Below are 21,754 nucleotides of genomic sequence, written 5' to 3' on the forward strand. Positions count from 1 at the left end.
TCAGAAATGAATTCAGAAAAGAATTTCTGAAGAAGGGTCTAGGGCCGAAACATCAGCTTTCCTGCTCCTCTGATGCTGCTTGGCCTGCTGTGTTCATTCAGCTCTACACCCTGTTATCTCAGATTCTCCAGCATCTGCAGTTCCTACTATATCTGAAACAATATCATCAAGCAAACAGTTACAACAAAGTATGTCTAATGAAACCCTCACTAATTTGCACATCCAAGCCAATGGTGGTACTTTCATTTGTAATGTCTAGAACATATTAAGGAGTCCGCGTACTATCTAAAAAGGAAGTATTACTTTCAATACCGGACAAAACTTCAGCAGCATTAGACATCACTTGTTTTGATGAGAATTTGAGGGAAGAAAAAACATGAATAAACCTTTAGATCTGAATACTTGCTTACTTTCAAAAAGTTGAATCCTAAAGAGCTTTTCTCATTTAAAAGTGGTTTTTTCCAACAGTATTGCTCCCAATACATTGCAGTGTATAAAATTTTGTAGAAATAGCATTATATCATGTAATATAGTAATCAGTCACTGAGAGGCAGCTGTATGTAATGTGTGACAAAAACGAAAGTTGCCAGAAAAGCTCAGCAGGTCCGGCAGCATCTGTGAAGAGAAATCAGAGCTAATGTTTCAGGTCCGGTGATCCTTCCTCAGAACTGATGATAGCTCGGACAGAGGGTAGGGTGGGGTAAGTGGCTAAGGAGTAAACAATAGATGGGGATAGAGCCCAAAGAGAGAGAAGAGCAGTTGGACAAAGGAATAGATAATAATCTGGCTAGGAAAGTGAATAGCTCTTAATGGAGCATGTTAATGGCTAACAATAAGTAGTGTGTAATGGCAGACTATGTGATAACAAGGCCTGGTGTATGGGGTAGGCGGCTAGGATATTTCAGGCCCTGAAATTATTTAACTCGACATTGAGTCCAGAGGACTGCACGGTCCCCAAGTGGAAAATGAGGTGTTCTTCCAACTTGAGCTGAGCTGAGCTGGAACACTGCAGCAAGCCTGAGACAGAGATGTTGGCCAGGGAACAGGGTGGTATGTTAAAGTGGCAGGCAACTGGAAGCTCAGGGTCATTTTTGCAGGCAGAATGTAGATGTTCTGTAAAGCAATCACCCAGTCTACACATCATTTCCCCCAATGTAGAGGAGACCACGTTGTGATCAGCAATTGCAGCAGACTAGATTGTGTGAAGGACAGGTGAAGTGTTGCTCCATCCCGAAGGTATGTTTGGACACTTGGATACCAAGGAGGGAGGAGGTAAATGGGCAGGTGGTACACCTACAGCGGTGCAGGGGAAGGTGCCATGGGGCTGTCAGGGGCTGTTGTGAGTGAAGGAAGAGTGGACCAGGGTGTCCCAGAGGGAACGGTCCCTGCGGTAGGCAGACAAGGGAGGAGAAAGGAATGTGTGTCTGGCGGTAGAATTTTGCTGGAGGCGGCAGAAATGCTGGCTGATGATCTTCTCGATGTGGATGCTAGCGGGATGGTAGGTAAGGACAAGGGGAAACCCTATCGCTGTTGCAGGAGGGAAGGGAGGGGGTGAGGGCAGAATTGCAGAATTAGCATTTCACCTGCACTTCATACATTCTAGTCTACTGCATTCGCTGCTCAATGTGGTCTCTTCCACATTGGGGGAATAAAGCATAGATTGGGTGACCTCTTCGCAGAACATCTACGTTCTGCCCGCAAAAATGACCCCGAGCTTCCACTTGCTGGCCACTTTAACACACCACCCTGTTCCCTGGCTAACGTCGCTGTCTCAGGCCTGCTGCAGCGTTCCAGTGAAGCTCAGCGCAAGCTGGAAGAACAACACCTCATTTTCCACTTGGGGACCATGCAGCCCTCTGGACTCAATATCGAGTTCAATAATTTTAGAGCCTGAATTCTCCCATGTCCTAGCCCCCTACCCCATACACCACGCCTTGTTATCACATAGTCTGCCATTACATACTACTTATTGTTAGCCATTAACAGTCTCCATTAATAGCTATTCACCCTCCTAGCCAGATCGTTATCTACTCCTTTGTGTGTCCAACTGCTCTCCTCTCTCTGGGTTCTATCCCCATCTATCGTTTACTCCTTACCCCCTCCACTCACCCTATCCTCTGCATATAAACTGATATTTTCCTAGCTACCATCAGTTCTGAGGAAGGATTACCAGGCCCAAAATGTTAACTCTGATTTCTCTTCGCAGATGCTGCCAGACCGGCCGAGTTTTTCAAGCAACTTCTGTGTTTGTTTTTGATATACAGCATCCACAGTTCTTTTGATTTTTATTGTGTGTAATGTGTGTCTCTTTTATGTTACAAGGTTAAATTACTGTGCATTGCTACAGGCTAAAATGATTGATAACATTCCCTATCTGAGTCAGAAATTCAGCAAGTTCAAATCCCACATCAATTCTTGAGCAGGTTATCGAGGTTGACACTTCAGAGCAGCAGTGAGCGCAAGTTGCATTGCATTAATCTGCATTTTACTATCATCTTTCACCATTCACCTTGCTTACAATTGTCCACAAATTTTGAGCTGTGTTACCAAGAGAGACTTATACTCATTCACTACCAATTTTTTGTCCACGGCATTGGATCTATGGTGCCTGTGAGCAAGGAAACTTTCAGGGGCCTTTCAACCAAATTGAACAAACATAAAAAGTACAGACTGCTAAGCCAAAAATACAACTTGCTTTTAAATCATTGTACATGAAACAAACAAAACTTTGATACAGGCATGAAATCAAGGGAAAGATGAAGACGGCTAAAACAAAAAACAACTATTAAAATAAATATTCCTAAAGATCAGCAACACTAATGTTTTGGATGGAATGAATTTCTGCACTTGAAAAATTAATGAGGGCAAGAGGGTTCCGCAAAAGTAGTTACCAGTTGCCACACCATTTAAAAAAAAAATTAACTCCTAATTGAACAAATCCAAACATTTTTATTAATCTTTTATGTTAAAACAGTATGAAATCATCACAAATTCACCAAAGTGCTCTCTACATTAGTTGTATCAGCAAAGACCAAAGTCAGTTGACAAAGTGTATATCATTGAAAGCAAATTCTATTTTTGTGAAATTACAATATTCCATGGCATCATTTGGTGGAAAGACGTGTTTTGGTGTCCTGACTCAACATCTTTCCTTCAGTCAGTGCTACCAAAGGGTCTAGGCCCAAAACGTCAGCTTTCCTGCTTCTCTGATGCTGCTTGGCCTGCTGTGTTCATCCAGCTCTACACCTTGTTATCTCTATTAACTAGTTATTCAACACATCTGCTATCCGCAGGGCATTAGAATGAAGAAACGAATTACAAGCTGTTTTCCTACATAATTTCTTTTTAAAAAGTAAGCCTTTTCAGATGTCTTGAGGACGTGACATCATGTTATATTAAGGCAACATCTTTCTTTCTTTCTTTCTTAAATGCCTAAGCAAGTCTTTCCAGAAAGAAAAGATTGTTTTCTAACAGTGATAGAACTTAGTGCAACAAAGTATGATGAATACAACCCAACACTAGATGTGTATGATGATCTGCATGCACAGAACTGTATATTTTAAGGTAAAATTATTCTTACACTCTATTGTTATTCAGTCTATCCACAGTAACAACTATTAAAAAGAGAAACAGATAAAATACAAACTAATTTGTTTTCTTCAATTCTCAAATATCCTTGCCAGTCTTGGTTGGGGACTAAGTGAGGAGGGAAAGAAATATGCTAATCTTATATGATGACTGATATCGTTGGATGTCTATTTCATCTTAAGTATGCAACTGAATCTTTTTGGAATCTGAAAGCCTTTCAACACTTGCTTACTAGCCTAGTCTTTAGGTTGAGATATTTGCATTTTAGTTGGTGAATTTTCAAAGTCCAAGTGAATCGGAATGGTTTCCCATGGCAATAATTACTGTTCCGTTTTTCAACTGATTATTTTCAAGTTCAGCTGAAGGTCATGACAAAATAAAGCTGGAAACTGATTGGCACATTAGTCTCTGACTCTATAATTGCTCAAGTAATACAATGTTTGGATAGCAGGAATGGACAGTATCTTAATAACTTGCACAAGTGTACTCTGTGACTGTAGTCAATAGCTTTAGGTACTACAATGGATCAGAAACTCCTCATAGTACTCATTAAAAAAAAACCTTGTTATTCCTACTGTACTGTTAAGAAACATGAGCATTTTGTTTGCATCAATGTGCCAAGAAGAGACTACAACTCTGTCCAGTGAGATAAATCATCTTTTGTTTATGTGCAAGAATGCTTGCCTTGTGTGCTCTTTAAAAAAATTATAAATGCAAGGAATTCCAGTATATCTGATTATCTAAAATACCACTTTTGCTAGACAATATTTCTATAATATTTGAATGCATTTGAACAGAGAAATTAGATAATTAATAGCTACTTGCTGACTAAAATACACGAAGACTGGACATTATCTGAATTTTGGGATAGACCTTTACGTGCAGTTAAGCAAAACTTTAATTGAGATCACGATATGCAAACTTCATCTACTGTGAACGCTATCGTTCGTTTTGAAAAAAAGCAAACATCCATGTTCACAAAAGACATAAATTTACTCCACAGATTCCAAACATGCACAGTATTTACAGATCAGTTTTAAAGATGTAATATATTTTAAAGTTCTCTGACAGAGAAAAGCTCTTGGGTCAAATTACTGTATCTAAATCTTCATTGTATATATGCTCTATTACAGACTTAACAGCCTACTTGTGATTTTACGCACAATAATATAATTTTAATAAAAGCTGTCCCAAATCAAAAAGTGATTTAGCTGCAATTGTAAATGTTTAACATTAAACTCTTTTCCAGAATCACATAATAATTTGTACGTTAACTATGTGAAGATAGAGGATTACATTTAGATAAAACATTTCTATAAAATCTCATAATTCCTCTCAAGTTTGCCAAAATACTTTAATTATATTACATTTAAATAAATTATATTGAAGTGTAGTCACTATTCCACTGTAGACAAATACAGGAGGCATTCCATCCCAAAAAAGCAGTAACTTACTAGTTTCTGTAAGGTGATAACCACCTAATCAACTTGGTTGCCCTTTTTCAGGAAAGTATATTGTTCAGGATACGTAGCCACGCAAGACCCAATGTTATTCTTCAATAATGTAAAATGATTTTTAGCTTTAACATGAAAAGGCAGGAGTGACCTAATTTTAACATCTTAGTCAAAGAACAGCCACATGCAACAATACTGAATAAGTGCAATACTGAAATGTTATCTGTGCTGTCATGATGGTATTAAATATGGACTACTGATTTTTGAATACCTGTGGCTTTCGTGGACTGAAATAATTTTTAAAAAGGAATCAAAAACACTGACTTAAAATGGCCACATGCCTAACTTGACCACGTGGTCTTTTTTCAAGGTGGATTAGACAACAGGCAGACAAACTGAAATTAACTTTTTTATCCAAGGCTAAGGAAGCTATTAAACACCCTCCCCAAGAAAGCATGAAAAGACCCTCCTCCCTAAATTTTATTTTACACCTTGATAAGAATGTTTGCATGTCAGAGATAAAAACAATACCTGCAATTATCAAGCTTGAAGACAATGAATTCAGACACCGAAATACACAAACAAGCTTGTATTTCAAGTAGCTGCTTTTGGCAGAAAGAACGCAAGAGATGGATTTTTGGCCGCAGAACAAAATTAGCTGAGAAAGTTCTCTCTTTCAATAAGAAAACCGATAATAATAAAGGTTAAGAAGAAACATCAGAACACCAAGAATTCAAAGGATAACTGCCATGTTCACTTCTGCTAATGATCCAAAAGTAATGATTAAAATCTTACACCTCAGCACACTAAGGACTTTCTTTCATCTTCCTTTTATATTGGATGCTATACCTTTTTAACTTTATACCTCGTGTGTATATGCTTGAAGTCTTGTCTTCATTATTTTTCTCAGAGTAGCAGATAATAAAATATCTTTTTCTTTGACTCAAGAAAACCTTATAATTGGCTCCTTACTGCTGCAGTGAAAATTAGTTAACTACATTTTAATTGGAGTGAGGTATAGTTTCATGCCAAAAAAACATTTTGCCAACTATTTTAACTGTGTGTTTAATTTCCTCCTGCCATAACAACGTAATTATATACTAATGCTGCTGAGACATACCTTAAAATTTTTTGAACAAAAACCTTTATTTCAATACAAGTTTAATTTTACAGTTTTTTACTTGTTTAATCAAATGCTAGAGCTGGAACTGAAACTTGCATGTCTCCATTTAAACTTGAAAGGAGATACAGATTATCAGAACAGGAAAATTCCACATGAACAAGTGAACAAAAATAAGAGATTGGAGAGGTAAAGATTATATTAAAACTTACTTAAATTAGAGCCTGAATTGGAAGTTATCTTTAGCCCTTTTGTCATGAAGATTGCAAACTCATTGCAAGATCCAGCTGCCCTTCTACCATCAATATCTGGTACAAGATGTCACTGTTCACGTGTGGGAGGGAACAATGAAATATCGGGTGGGAGACCAATCACATCCACGTGTTACACTATCCTCAGCTGATGTCCACAGTGCACTAGAATGTGGTCAAGAGCAAGAAACCTAATTAACTTGTCCAATTCTAGAACAAAACCATTCGCAATGCCCTTACTGTCAATTAAGCTGAAACGGTGCAATTTAGCATTGACCAAGAATCAATATTAGACTACCCTCACCTATATAGTTCATTAAGTATACTATACATATGTCCAATGAATCAGCAGAGGCTCTCTTTCAAAATTAAGGTACTCATTGGCACTATGCCTCATAAGAACAATTTACTCTTAACCAAGTATGAAGTGACCTAATCCTCCTGGAATGAAACTGGCAAAAACAATTAATTAAATCATATTTAATATTGTTACTTTTATTTTGTGGTTTTTCACACCAACACTAGAACAGCTTCAACACTGCCTGTTAACAGTGAAACTTCACATACTACCTTTTCCATTTGCTTGTAATGCTAACTGCTGGGAGCCCAAATGAACAAAAAACAACTGTGGCCCATTTCAAGAAAAAAAAGGAACTTCTTTTTTGATTCCTGCATGCAAGGAAGTAAAGTATGTAAATCCAAATATACTGAACTAATGTACATACTTCTGCTCCCCTGTTTTTAACAACCTACTTAAGAAATTAGGATTGTAAAGATCCACTCTGCTACTGCGCTTTTGCTGTTCCATCCGAGTAACAAGATTGTGTTTTTCTTAGATGGACAGCTGCAGTGGTTATAAATATTGCTCTTAAAGAGTAAGAAGCATCATTTCTTGGATGAATTATAGTTCTGAAGAGAGTGGCAGCAGCATTTAACCAGAAGTGCTATCGGTAGACAATGGTGCTGAGACAGGACTGTCAAAAAATTGGTTAAGTGGAATTCGATGAAATTAAAGTAGATCAATATAAAGACAATTTGAGCTCCAAAATTATAAATTGTTATAATGGATTGTTGGGCTTGAGGTATAATTAAAGTGGTATTTTCTGGTGTCACGTACTGTTCAATGACATTATTTTTGGAGAATGTTGATGCAATGTGATATGAAACCACCAGGGGAAAAGCATTTTTTTTTTATTTTCAAGGTATAAACTGTTATCTGCATGTCACAATATGATGGAGAAGTGAGTTTTCCTTGAAACGGCGATAGGAGTGAAGACAAAATTACTGAAATTGTGCAAAGATGCTATATCATTCAACTGTCAATGATGAACTCAAGTTTTTTTTATGAATTGAAAACCCAAAAATGCTGGAAATACTCAGCAGGTCAAGCAGCATCAGTAGAAAGAAAAACAGATTTAAAGCTTCAGGTCTCTGCCTTTTCATCAAATAGTTTTGACAAAAGGTCATTGATCTTAAATATTAACTGTGTTATTCTCACCACAGATGCTTTCTGAACCTAGTACATGCAGCAACTTTTGATTTTCTTTCATATTTTTTACATTACTTTGCCTCCAATTCTTCTTTATGGGGTCCAAGCTCTGAGTGTTAGCAAATATTATTAAAATGTTGATCTTGTGAGAAGTATCCAAGTAAAAAACCACCGATTTTTGTATTCAGCTCCATCTATTTGCATATTTTTAAAAAGTACTTTACCATGTAAAACAATTCAGAACTGACCTAACAGAAAAGCAAAGTACCACAGCTTCAAAGAAGAATAATTTGGACTCAAAGCATTAGCTGTTTTGCTTTTCCTAGATTTTACCCGACCTGCTGAGTTTCTCCATCACTTCGTTTTTATTTGTTTTCTGCACTTGAAAAAACATTGTGAAAACAGGAATGTCAAAAATTATCTTAAAAATCTAACTTGGCGCACATTGCAACCATTATTTTTGTTGTAATTACAGTGAGAATGTACTTAGGCATATTAGTACTTCGTGTGATATTTTAGTTACTGGATCATTCTTTTGAAAACTGATCACCTTCAAAATGCAAAAATGACAACTGGAATTTTTCCACAAATTTATTCAGTAAATCTTGTTGGTGGTTACACTGAAAATATCCATACCAGTGCATTTAATGCTAAGGCACATTTATAATAAATAAGCACCAGGGATTGCAAATATGTGCTGCTTGAGCTATCACTAGCCAGCACCCTGAAAATAAATGGCACAACTACTGGATAATCAACATTTTCAGCATCACTTTCCCAGGACTGAAGCTGTAATCTAAAAAGATCCAGAACACTTGGGGAAGGAATTAAACACTTGTCATTCTTAATTGGATAAAACAATTTTCACTTTTTTAAGCTTCAAAAGATGGCTATCCCATCCTGGTGAAAGCATTGATAAATCAAAGAAAACAGGTAGTGTGAAAATTAGCAATGTTGTTAAAATTTTACTGAAGTATGACTCAATCTGTTTTATATACATTTTACAACACTATTATAATCATTTAATAAACTGCAGATTTCTAATAAATTTAGCATTCTAATTCGAACATCCTTTTACTAGATGCATTGCAGCAACATACGATACTCCTTCAACAACATCTTCCAAACTACAACCATCAACAACTAGAAGAACAAGGGCTGCAAGCATACGGGAATATCACCACCTGTAAAGTCATCTCCAAGTCCCACACCATCTTGCTGTTCCTTCATTGTAACTGGGTCACAATTCTGGAACTCCTTCCATAACAGTACTATGGGAGCACCTGCACCATAATGACTGCAATGATCCAAGGAGGTGGCTAACCACCATCATCCCAAGGAGAATTCTGGATGAATAATAAATGCTGGCCTTGCCATTAACGTCCATACTTTCAGGAATGTTAAGTATGTATCAAAGTCACAGCAATTTCTATTTATAATCAGTAGTTTCTTTACTAAAGGACAAGGCTGTTCAAAGTGGGGATTGGGACCCCCAGTGGGAGCTGATACTTTTGGAGTCATAAGCTTTGAGACAGCAAAGCCTGCCATAACGCTCTGACCAAGTTAAAACAGGCCTTTCTAACGGGCCACAGCTTTGTCAGTTCTCACTGCGGGGTCCTGACAATTTTCAAGCCACGCAATGAAGTCATATGGGGAAAAAGTCTGGGAAGCACTGTCGCTAGAAAATGTTCCAAGGCACTTCACAGGAGTGTAACCAGACAAAATGCAGCAACAATCTAAAGAGAGAAATATTAGGACACAAGACTAAACACTTAATCAAAGACGTTGATGTTAAGGAACTGAAAAGGCAGAGAGATTTAGGGAGGTTATTTTCAGAGTTTAGTGCTTAAAGAACTGAAGACAGGACATACATAGTTTAGAAAAGAGGTGTAACAGTGTACAAAAGATGCTCAGAGCTGAAGGATTACAGGATTCTGAGTTATGGAATTTAGGAAATTCTCAATCGCACAGATGGAAGACGGATGAGTCAGGTCTCAATAATTTCTAGTGAGATATAAAGCCCCATCTACGCCACATGGATGCGAAAGTTTTCATAGCACTTCTTGAAGTAGGACAGAAGAGTTCTCAACAGAAAATTCGAAAAGTCAGACTGTGATTTTTAAAAACACCAGCATCATTAGACTGCCCCGTTTATTTGATTACAAGCACGACTATACATTTAAAAGTACTGCCCTGAATTTTAAAAACCATTGGAGCACTTGAGATGTCGCAATGTTGGTACAATTTTCACTGTCCCTCTTAGTCAAAGATGGAACCTGCATCTGGTTGTGTCTCGTTTTGAAGAACGAGCCACAGCTCTTCAAGTACAGATGAGTTTCTGATCCATGCCAAACTAAACGGTGCAACTGCGAATGGCTGGAAAACCCCAACGGGCGACAGATTCGATCTACTTAACACGAGCGCAGGTTAGCCTCCAACTCGAGTCCGAGGCTTCGCGCAAGGCCTATGGGCAGGAGGCCGCTGCCAGGAAGGGGAGACGGGCTTTCCGTTCTTCCCAGACAACCCCATAACCGTGCGGGGTCCGAAAGGGTTGGGCGAAAGAGAAGACCCAGAGCTCACCTGCCGTGCAGTTGCCGCTGTAGTTCGCCTAATCTCGCCAGGAAGGCCGGATCGCTGGCCGCCATGTCCGCCTCAGCCGGCGCCGGTTTGCTGCGTTGCCATAGCAACTGCGCCCAGGCCCGAATTCCACCCCCCTCCCTCAAAAGTCTAAGAGCAGTGGCAAAGCTGCAGGTACCTTCCACCGTTCTCATCAATCACTCCCCGCCCAGATACATTCAGCCGAACCGTACAACCAAATAATCTGAAATTAAACTGGTAGACCCTTGAATCAATAGTTAAGAGACTTGAGGCGGACAGCCAACAATGGAGTGGTATATCAAATGAATGGCACACTGATACAATAGAGGATTCTGTTCAGAGTCAAAAGCAAGTCACATTGCTGCGGCAGGGTGGCAAGAGCCCTACTCTACATCTATCTATGTTCACTCTAATCTGAATATCCATGTAAAAAACTCTGAAATGAAAATTTTATCTTCTCCTCAAGAAAGTGGCCTCGCGTGCAGACAATTGGTCCAGCAGCCACAGTAGAATGTCCTGTCAATTTTAACAGCCATGGGCAAGATTGTCCCTGAGTTTTTCTGCACTGTGGCGTCAAAGCGGGAGAAGGAGTTCAAATGCCTTCACTGTGTGATAAACAGTCAATCAATATGATTTTCTGTTGAATAGCCAGAGGACGTGCTCACCATTTCATTAAGGATTCCAGATACTATCTCAAAAGGCCAGCAGAATGCCATGACGGATATATAAAGGAGTGCCTACTTCAATTTGGACCTGCCCCTTCTACACTTCTTTGAAGACACAAAATAAGTAATTGCCTTTACAAACTTGGGGAAGGGAATGTGCAATTGGTACCTGCTGCTGTGCCCAAACAGAAGATGACCCTCTGAAACACGCAGAGGTTGCCTCCATACAGTGAAACTAGCTCGTTGACTGGAAAATCCCATCTGGTCTTTTTAATTGGCCTTAAGTGGTCATTATTTGGATTAATCAGCTATCACCACATAGTTAAGAGGCCCACCATTGCCCGTTCTGGTTGTGGTTCAAAGTCCAAAGCCACTTTGTGGTAACATTTCACTGTGAGTTCTCACCCATTTAAAATAAAGCATTTGGGTTTTCCAGAGGCTCCTCACTAAGATATAGGTGAGGGTGCAGTTGAGCTTACATTACCCCTTTTCCTTCTGGCCCCACAAAGACGTTTTAAAGCTGGAAATGCCTCTTTGTCCTATAGACCATATTCTTACCATGAAGGGATTCACTATGGGCATTCTGGAGGTTTCTTAGTTAACATGATGACAGAGCCCCATTGAAATAATAGTACTCTGATTTGTATGAATACACTTGACAAATTGGCACTTTAAAATGAGTACAGAGTGGGAATTTGATCAATTCTGTTTAACTGCCCACCACTCTGTTTTTGCCCAGCAGGATATGTTACATTTTCCACCTGGGCATCTGAAATAAGAATGGTCTTACATTTTCAATTGCATCTTGGTGTCACATCTTCCATTTCTTGCGTAATTATCTTTTGACATTTCTGAGTGAGATCCAAATAGGACAAAATCCTTCACTTGGATTAGTGCTCTCACAAAAGTAAAAATGTCAAGCTTGGAGGTATCATTTAGGTAATACAAAATAATCATCAGAGATTTAATTTCACACCAAGAACTGTTTTATATTTTAAGTTTCTTTATATATCAGTTCATTGTATATAGATTCCTAAAGGTTAATTCCCTGATCATTTGTGTAATGTTCTTATTTTTGGTTTTGAGCATTTTCAACAAATACTATGCATAAATACACTCTGAACAGACTTTTCACTAAATCCAGTATTATATTTTGATGAATATAAATCTATTCCTGTTGTTATTTCAATGTGAGCACCTTGTAAGATATTTTAAATTTGTTTCCATTTCCTGATCACAAATCTTTATAAATATTGGAAATAACAAACATCCAATCATAAATATAGCAAAAACACAAATAAGAAAATGCATAACATTTTAATATCTAGTTTTGCTTCCAATAGCGAACCATTTGTTTCAAACCCTTCTCGTCCAATTCTCTCTGTGCGCGACTAAAATGATAAGTTACAGGATGTAGTTATTATTTCAGCCTAACCCGGAAAATTTATTCACTACTGTAAAAGAGATAATTACCCAAATGGTTAAATTGTAATATACGTTTAGCCGGTGGATTTGTGTCACTGCAGTAATTGTAAATAATTAGAAAATTGTAGGATGTTCGCTGTTATTGGGAACTACAGCTCAAAAACAAAAAGGCGTGCTTTTAAACTACAAAAGGTAGCTAACCACTCAGTTCAGAAAAGGATGCCTGGATGATATTGGTGTAACTGAGCAGTATTATTTTATTAGAGGACATATTAAATTGATAGACAACGTAAAAGTCAGTAGCATGTATTCATAGGGTTATGACAGATTGTCGCTGAGGCAAACTTTGTCAAGAGCAAACAAATATCAGAAGATTCACATCTGAACTCCTCAATGCAGCGTATCTTCATTAAATTGCAAAATACTGCACAACTTATGCCAATATGTAGAGGGTCGGCAAATCACATCCTGTTCTTTGTACTTATATTCTCTTTTATGTTGTGCATGTTTGGACCTGTATCAATAATGACAGCCGTAACAATTCAATGAAATCACTGAACCTTATATATGTTACTTACGAAGAAGCTGATTAGACATTTCTGCTAACTTTCGTTTCATGAAAAGTATTCCCAATATCTGATCATCCCCCAAACAATGAAAATATCTGAGCCTGTAGACGTAAATGACACAACAACATTTATTTGGGTGTAGAATTACAACTCGGTGGGGTAAGAGTGCAATATTGAAATACACGTATTTAACCCTCCGATGTTATCGTGTATGTGGTGCGTTGTGGGCTATTAGATTACCCTATTTATTTTTAAGTGAACAGAAATTGTTCATGAAATGCAAGAAACTGTTTCCTATCCAAGATTAAAGCACAACGTTCCTAGGATCTAATTGGTAAATAGGCCTGTTAACGTCATTAGGATTCCCCGTAAAGAGATTCGGATTGTTTGTGTCTATTTCCGAAACTCTGCAATACTTCTTGTGACAATGAGATTTGGCATCTATTAAGGCCTAAGCACATTTTTTAAAAATCAACTTTTGCGTCTATTCACAAGATACCATCTGTGTAAAGTAAAAAGGAGCTTATACATTCATGCAATTATATAACTTCAGTAATTATGTCACGATTAGGCAACAAATTAGATAACTGAATCAAGATAAACTAAATCTATTTGACTGAAGAAAAGAATATCTTATTGTTCAGTTCCCTTGGAATAATGAGCCCTTCTTAAGTGCATATTTTATGTGTGCTGGATATAGATAGAAACAAAAATTCAATGAATAAATATCTATGTTAATGTAGAGTATGAAGTTCCTTTGATTTTTTTTTACCGCACAGCTACTTCTATACCTTTTTCCCCCATCTCTCTTGTATAAATTTGGAGCCAGTCTGCAACATTCTGCCTTCTCTTCTTAATTGCTTCGTTGCCTGGTCCTTCTCTGCCTCCTACTTTGACCTTTTACAAACAGTAACAGCTGACAAACACAGGAGCATCTGTTTCACTTTATTCCAGGCAGATCTTCGCAACAAAATAAAAGATCGTGATCAACAACCTCACAAAGACCAATCGACAAGAAATGTAACTGTAATTAGTTGGACAAAACGTTGATGTGGAACATTTAATATAGGTCCTTAAAATTGTAGAAACGTGATATACAAGTATAATCATGATACATATCAACAGTTGTTCATAATACATTAAAGAAATAAATAATATCCGCGTTGTGCATTCAAATTTACTTTGTTCATGTTGTGTCGCACGTCGACAACATAATAAAAAGTTGAGTGTGATGTTGGGATCTGCCACATAATCTCGTCAATCACTATAATCTGTGTAAACTCGTTGAAACTCATTAAAATAGCTTTCGCTCATGTAGACACGAGGCTGTATTTCCTCCAAAGTATTCACGAATAATATTAAAAATCCATCTCGTAAAATAATATTTCAACTAATATTCAATATTGCGTTATGCTCTTACCATTCCTAATTATTAATGTATAGTATCTTAAACACATAGTAATATTTTTTGAATATTTTTGCTTCATAACATTTGCTACTTTCTCACTATTTCCGCTGTAAGAGCTGCCAAACTGAGGAATGGGTTTTTCGCGTTAGAACTCTTGTAGCGTTCTGAATCTCCCAACACATAAAAGTGAAAGCGTTGTTCATAATGACAGATTGGTAGTCAAACATATGTAACATGCAGGTAATTAGTCTATTCAAGCTGTATGTTTAATAAACTATAAACAAAGCTTCTTATGTAGATCGGTTCAGTTAGTTAACCCCCGTCCTCTCTTTTCCCATTTGCACTCCAGGACAGCGATAGTAACACAGGTCAAATGGTGCGAGCATCCGAGAGGATGCTTAATTAGCCCTGGTTTCCACTGTTAGCGCTATTAGTAGGCTCTATAAATAATGTCAGAACTAAAACAGCGCTTACACGGAATCATCTGCTGCCACCATCTTTTAAGAGTTACAACCTGAGTTAATAGGATACAATGTATGGTACAGCCACTGTCTGAGTGCCTTTGGCCTTTCCTGCATTAGATTCCCTTTAGTAAACTCCTAACAAATGAGCACTTTTGAAAACGAAACCACGACGCCGCTTCGCTTTCTACAACCTCCCTCCTCTATTACATTATTTTTTGGCTGGATGTGTTTTTCCCCGATAAATATTTTACTTGCCATCAGAATAGAAATGCCGGTGGTGGAATATTGCTTCCACTCGTCTTTGTACAATTGGGTCGTGAGCATAAGCGATAATAACTAAATGAAAACATACTAATTGGTTATTTCAGAAACCTTTGCATTTCTTTTCACGCACATAATGATGCTTACATTGGAACGATGTTAATCATTAACACAACATATTATAATCTACATCGTCTAGTGATGATGGATTATTCCCGATCGATAGGTATAACAAACCAGTGACTAACAGTACTGTAAACAAGTTGTGTGTCCCCATGTGGGGCTGTTGACGATATTTCCCATGGACGCGCGACCAACACTGTTGTGTATAATCGATCTTCAGCAGCAAGTCAAAATAATAATAAGACTAATATACTTTGAACCTGTGATGTTCTGCCTTGCGTAAATGCGTTGTTTTAAAACTATTGAACGCATTGTGGCATTTTTCATCATCGTACGCCAATATTAACACTCATAATATTTCTTAGAAAGAGAAACGACATCGAAAATGATTTTTATAAATCACACACACAATTTAGCTACAATTTTAAGTCCTCTTAAAACAGTAATTTCAATGCTCCCGTGTGCTGAATTCAACTATTTCCCTCTGATTGTAATTGTTGGTAAGGAGGAACTAAAACTATCTAAAATGAGGTGATGTAGCCTTTGCAACTTAGAATTCAATGACTAGGACCAGAGACTGGTTCGATTGAGTGCAGCACACAGCTATTGGTCTGGGCACAAACTTACTCTGGTGATTAAGGTGCAAACACCGATTTTGCCCTTCATTTTCACGGTGCATTGGATGATTTTAGGCCACGATCGGCTGTAATGGATCTATCATCAGGAAACAATTACCTTTTCAGTGTAGTTCAACTGATGATAGACACTGTTATTTCAGAAATAGGATCGCTTTATTTCTTATTACACTAAATAACATCCAGCAGCTTGAAATTGCCATGTTCTTCAAAGCTGCCCATTGGAGAAAATTGCTGCATTTATCGCGTTGTGCATCTCTGGAGAACGAAATCCAGCGTGAATCAAACATCAGGCATCCTAAATGTAACAGAAACACATCTTTCAATATATCTGGAAATGTTCTAGGCGGTTGAAATATTAATAACTGAATAAATAATAACGCTCAAACTTCATATCAATTTAAATACCCCAGAATGACATACTCCACGGGTTGAGGAAATAGGGTTCTGATTTACTTATAAACTCTTGTACTGGAAGGTCATTGTACATCAAGACCTTACAAATTTAAACGAATTGCTTAAAATAATCACTCGCTGTGATTTAATTTTGGGCGATCTTTTAATTTGTAAAGTGGGGCTATTACATACTGATCTCGTTCCAGGTTCAGATCACTCAGTGCAAGTGGAAAGACTTCGGTTTGTATGCAACGTCTATGGATCTCCAATGCAGATTTTTTTAAAGACAGGATCAAATTTGTTGCCTATCCTTTCAAAAAGATTGTGGGTATGCATTGCTTCCGAAAGCACATGATTTGCTAACCACGAAGTGCAGTCTGCATACTAAAGGCTTAATTTGCCCGCAGCTGCGGTTCACCGAAGCTTTTATAAAGTGGATGTGGTTTCTCGGCCACCTGACTGCATTATAGCGATGATATTATGCCATAAAATGTATAGATGTCCATTTCAACTTTATCTGTGTTGAGCTTCGCTTCTCAAACTTACTATCACCATGAGAAGTGGAACTGCCTTAGTTATCTGAAGGATCAGGTGCAGTGTAAGAAACGCGGTGGTGAGTTACAAGAGTCTCTCGTAAAACCAGAAGTACAGTAATTGGTAACAGACTACGCTGTGAGTAGTGCAGCCAAGTGGGTCTCGCCAGCACGACACGATATCTAATAAATATGAACCCGGGACATACTTTTATCACCGACGCGAGAGGATTAAGTTCGATTACCTGATGCATCAATAATTTATAGCGCATAGTATCATAGAATCATAAAATCGACTCTTCTGCGTTAACGATTTTGCCTTTTTAATATTTTCATGGTATTTATTTTGTCGTGTTTTTTTTCCGCTTTAACATTAAAATCGCCATTTTTATATTCTGTTATTGTAAATGCGAGTTTTCCACAGTGACTAATGTGTATCCTATAGGTACACCTGCAATAAAGAAACGCGTCCTTCAGATAATAGAGAAGCCGGTTTCAGTAATAAATCCTTCGTTCAGTGTAAATGATTTGTGTTGATAAAAAGTCTTCTTGTTAAAAAAAGCTTAGAAAAGCTTTTGCCACGCCAGAAATATTTGTCGCTCAGTACATTGGTGTTTGAAACACTAATCAAAATAATGCTGTGGAGAGTCTCCTTTTTTTATATAAATGTACAGCGTATAGCTTGTAAGTGTACACAAGTACTAAATAAACAATTACGGTATTGACTTTGGAATGACATCTCTATCAAGCCCACTGAGCATCACGTGCTTAATCATTAAAATTGTAATAATTAATACTATATTGAGTCAATATTTCAGAACATGTTTCTGAAAACATTACCACAGAAAGCTACAGTTGAAATCACAAGGCGGATAAATCAAAATCAAGATACTATTTTGCCATAATTATCACTGCATTGACTATGACTTTATAATGTCGTGTGAGATCCTTTTTAATTATAAATTACGCATTTTACATATGAGGTGCGAACTGCAATATTGAATTCCACCCAGTTTGTGTTCCAGTGTTTGGAATAATGCTCACGATGTTGAAATGACAAGGTTCACTTCTGAAATGTATACTCTCTTGTTTTGACTGGGTGCACTGGCTGTTTCCCGACCGTGTTTCACAGCTGAGGTGCCTAATTGTCAGCTCCTTCAACAGACACTAATCAAGCAATTTCCCCATCCCAGCCCCATCAAATTGCTCTTTAGCTGTTGAACTGTAGAGTTTTGCTCCTCTTTTCTCATGCTAATCACGGCCATTCATGCGCTCACTGTGAGGCTATTTGTAGTGGGAATAAATACCCTTGTTTGCCTGCCGCATGATTAATTGATATTGTTATATGGCTTTTGTTTGTGCTACCGGGAGCTGAAAGGCAGCACATATTGTATGTGACGAAGGGAGACAGAAACATCATTTCACCGCTGGGGTCTCCGAAAGGTCGAGGAAGGTTCCAACTGCATTATTCATCGTATTCATTTTTCCTCATTAAAAATATGATGAAAGCTTAAAATAGGGGGCTCGAGGTTTTATTGACCAGTCCCTTCAGCCACATAGAAACAGCCTGATCACACACATTTAGACAGCTGCAGCTTTCTGCAAGTCTCTTGTTTAGATTTTTTTTTGTCTTTGTTGCCAACACTAAAGCTATCTAAAGCTGCATATGTCTGAAGAACTGTATTTCTCATCTGTTGTAAATTAATATGGTAATACCATCGACTGGTATTTCTGTCTGATGCTTTTCAACGTTTTTCCTCCTGAATTACAAAAAACAGAGAATTTTCCTTTTCCTGTGCAGAGAGGTAATTGATATGCCGCATCAGGGGTCAGGATTTGCATAAGAATTAAGTGCAGTAAATTAATTTAATATTCCATGCACATCTACAATTATTCCTGCAGACCTTTGTTTCAGTGTCTTAGAGATAGAGGTTCAGCTGCTCTTCAGCCAAACGACATCTGTGCTGTTAATAATTTGATAAACAGCTAATACAAATAGTTTCTGAATTATCTGGCTGCCCAGGGACTAGTCAGAGAGACTTGCAACATTTGGCATAGTGTTTTATGTGGAGCAGGTTTTATCTGACGAATGACGAAATTCATTCGCCACAACCTTGGATTCAATTATTCGTTCGATTCAGATGACACGAGGAAGCAGCCAGGAAGACGATTTGTATATTTGGGGTCTCAGTTCACACACTAAAAAAAAAGCATGACCCCCACCGATTGAGTAATCAATATTTAACATTTGTAACCATTGCCATAAGACTTTTATTCACATTGATTAACTGGGGTCGATCTGCATTTGGAACATTTGTTACACACTCCAGTAAAATAACTAACTTTAAATACATTTCAGATTGTACAATTATTTCTAGACATGGTAACCCTTTTCCAGGTTACCACTAAATATCGTGTAATTGATGGTTGTACTTTGTGATATTCCTGAAATTCAGCTTCATGCTGACATTTTGTATTACAAATTTTGCAATAATACTACAAATTTAGAAACTCAAATGAATTACAATGCATGCCAAGTCCCACACAGTGTACCTGAAAGAAGCAACCTTCGGGATTTCTGCTATTGCCTGAATGGTGTAATAAATAATCAGCTGATCGACAAGTTTAGCAGGCGACATATTCGTTCCAATTCAGTAACTCCTTCTTTCAAGTATCTGGTCAAAAAAAGACAAATCGCGTATAATTCATGCGGTAGGAAAAAAACATTTTTGTTGAGATAAAACTTTTATACCATGTTTCCCATGCAACAGCGACTTTCAGTATTAAAAAAAAACCTAAGACCTTCACTGAGGTGCACGATTATGGTAAGGCCAATTATCTAATACCACGCCGTTTTACGTCTACAAGTTTCTTAAGCTTTTCACATTGGCAGAGGAGCATACCTTTTGTATTTATTGGAATGGTAGCCGATTTTTGTACCATATGCAAAATGCCACATGTCCATACGACTATTTGGCGGAAATTTTGAGGCAAACGATGTCACAAATTAAGCAGAAAAATACATAGGCGTCATGGTCTTTAGACTATGCAGCCCTTCGTATTCCTATTGTCAATGTAACAACTTGCATTTAATATGAGTACATTGTTGGAATTCCATTTTTACGTTTTAGGGTTTAAATCTTTTCCATTTATGTTTGTCTCTGTATGTTTACATTTTAATGTACACAGACATAAAACGTGAATAAATCAATGATATATTTCCCCTTTTCGGAGTTTTCACACGAGTAACTGTAATAGCCCACTCATGTCAAGAGGAGTCTTAGGAACCTTCCTGAAGCTGCAACAGTAGGGTTAACAGAAAAAAGTAAATCCCTGGGTTAACATGACTTCCAGCCTTCTGCTGCTTCACTCATACCTTGTGCAGTGATCATTAAAAACGTGCGACAGGAATTGTTTCTTTCCCACTTAAGATAAAACAACTTCATTATAACGGAGACATACAGATGGGAATGTAGCAAACAGATTTAAAGGGAAATTAGAGAAACACGCCACTTCATTTAAACCATACTGTTTGATTTCATAGCAAGTATTTCAGTTAAGTGCGAGTACTTGAGAGCTGAATAACACGCACAATTTAGACGCCACGTTTGGATATATTCATCAAAGCACGCTTTCAAATCAATTCTTAAAATTTAGAGTATTCAATAATCGAAGTTGTGGAGGGATATTATAGACACCCACTTTAAGTTTGGGCATTTACAAAGCGGACCAAGAGCATTTCACACACTTAGGCACCCGCGCATACGAATTGTCTTGTATCAAAATTTTACAGAGCTGTGATTATATTCTGATTAGACAGTTTATATAAAAACGTTTAAGCGACGGAACTATGTAAAATTTACCATTTCTGTTTTTCTTAAAAATAAACTGGCCAACAACGCTTAAAACGAAAGTACTTCGAAACGATTGCCGATTGCACTCTGGTTGAGCAATACCACCATTCTTTTGGCGATGTTGTTTACATTGTTTCATGACAAATATCAAACTTTGACTAAAAGAATTAATCTTTGGTATATATTTTGTTGTAAGTTGATAGTTCCTCACCTGTGCTGGCCTGTATCCGTGATCTCCTCCTCGTGCTGCGATTGGTATTCTTACCTACCTAGCAACCAAACCCATAATACGAGGCATCTGGTGCTCTGCCCTATATATGTTACAGCAATAAAGGGAATGTTAGAGCTTCGTGTGGAGAAAATCGCTACAGCACCCCCGCCGTTGCTCTGTAATTTACCCATTCACACCATTATGTGATAAATGTCGAGAATACCAACTCAAACAATCCTAACATTTATATTTCTGGGGTCTTGGCACCAAAGCCGTTTGCTTTTATTCTGATTAGTGCCTTCCCATAGGTCTACCATGCTTATTTATTTGTCAACAAATGTAGAAAAGCACTTCCAAACAATTATACCTAAAGATCTATGGTAACATGAGGTGGCAAGTACAACATTGCTCGCCTCTCCTCCCTCGGGCTCCTAGCTGTTGGCAGTAGCAGGAGACGTTTCCGAATCCAAGTTACCTTCAGCTAACAGTTTAGTTCACGTGTATTTCAGGATCGCGTAAAAAATGCATTTTACATAGGAACGTGAACATAAAGTGAAATTTCGTACTAGCCTTCGCTCAGAAGAGGCGAGATTCAGACTCAGCAGGCCAACATTCTAATTTGGCTGGAACATCAACAGTGGGTTCCGAACCAACAAAGTATTTCTGAAGGGTCCAGACCCGAAACGACAGCTTTCCTGCTCCTCTGATGC

The 21,754-nt window shown here is 37.8% G+C and overlaps 1 protein-coding gene and 1 long non-coding RNA gene across 7 annotated transcripts in view; both read right to left on the minus strand.

Annotated features, from left to right (window-relative positions):
• The window catches only part of kiz (kizuna centrosomal protein), a 165,849-nt gene extending 154,577 nt beyond the window's left edge, over window positions 1-11,272 (minus strand). For 3 of the 5 annotated variants that reach the window (XM_048601148.1, XM_048601149.1, XM_048601147.1), the window contains exon 1: window positions 10,483-11,131. In XM_048601148.1, the coding sequence (XP_048457105.1) occupies window positions 10,483-10,673 (191 nt within the window). In that variant the 5' untranslated portion in view covers window positions 10,674-11,131. Of the gene's footprint in view, window positions 1-10,482; window positions 11,132-11,165 lie in introns of those variants that run through there. The other 2 variants (XM_048601150.1, XM_048601146.1) reach the window with 2 other exon arrangements.
• A 4,915-nt stretch (window positions 11,273-16,187) lies between these two features.
• Window positions 16,188-21,519, minus strand: LOC125484107. Of its 2 annotated transcripts, XR_007262965.1 has the most exons (4): window positions 21,412-21,519; window positions 21,045-21,144; window positions 19,533-19,654; window positions 16,188-16,348 (listed from the first exon to the last, which is right to left on the minus strand). It is a non-coding gene; the product is annotated as an uncharacterized LOC125484107 (long non-coding RNA). The 2 variants fall into 2 exon arrangements; XR_007262964.1 differs by lacking the exon at window positions 21,412-21,519 and having other exon boundaries at window positions 21,045-21,170.
• Between the last annotated feature and the right edge of the window lie 235 nt (window positions 21,520-21,754).

Source organism: Rhincodon typus, chromosome 9 (genome assembly GCF_021869965.1).
Source record: "Rhincodon typus isolate 14 chromosome 9, sRhiTyp1.1, whole genome shotgun sequence".
NCBI classification, from domain to species: domain Eukaryota; kingdom Metazoa; phylum Chordata; class Chondrichthyes; order Orectolobiformes; family Rhincodontidae; genus Rhincodon; species Rhincodon typus.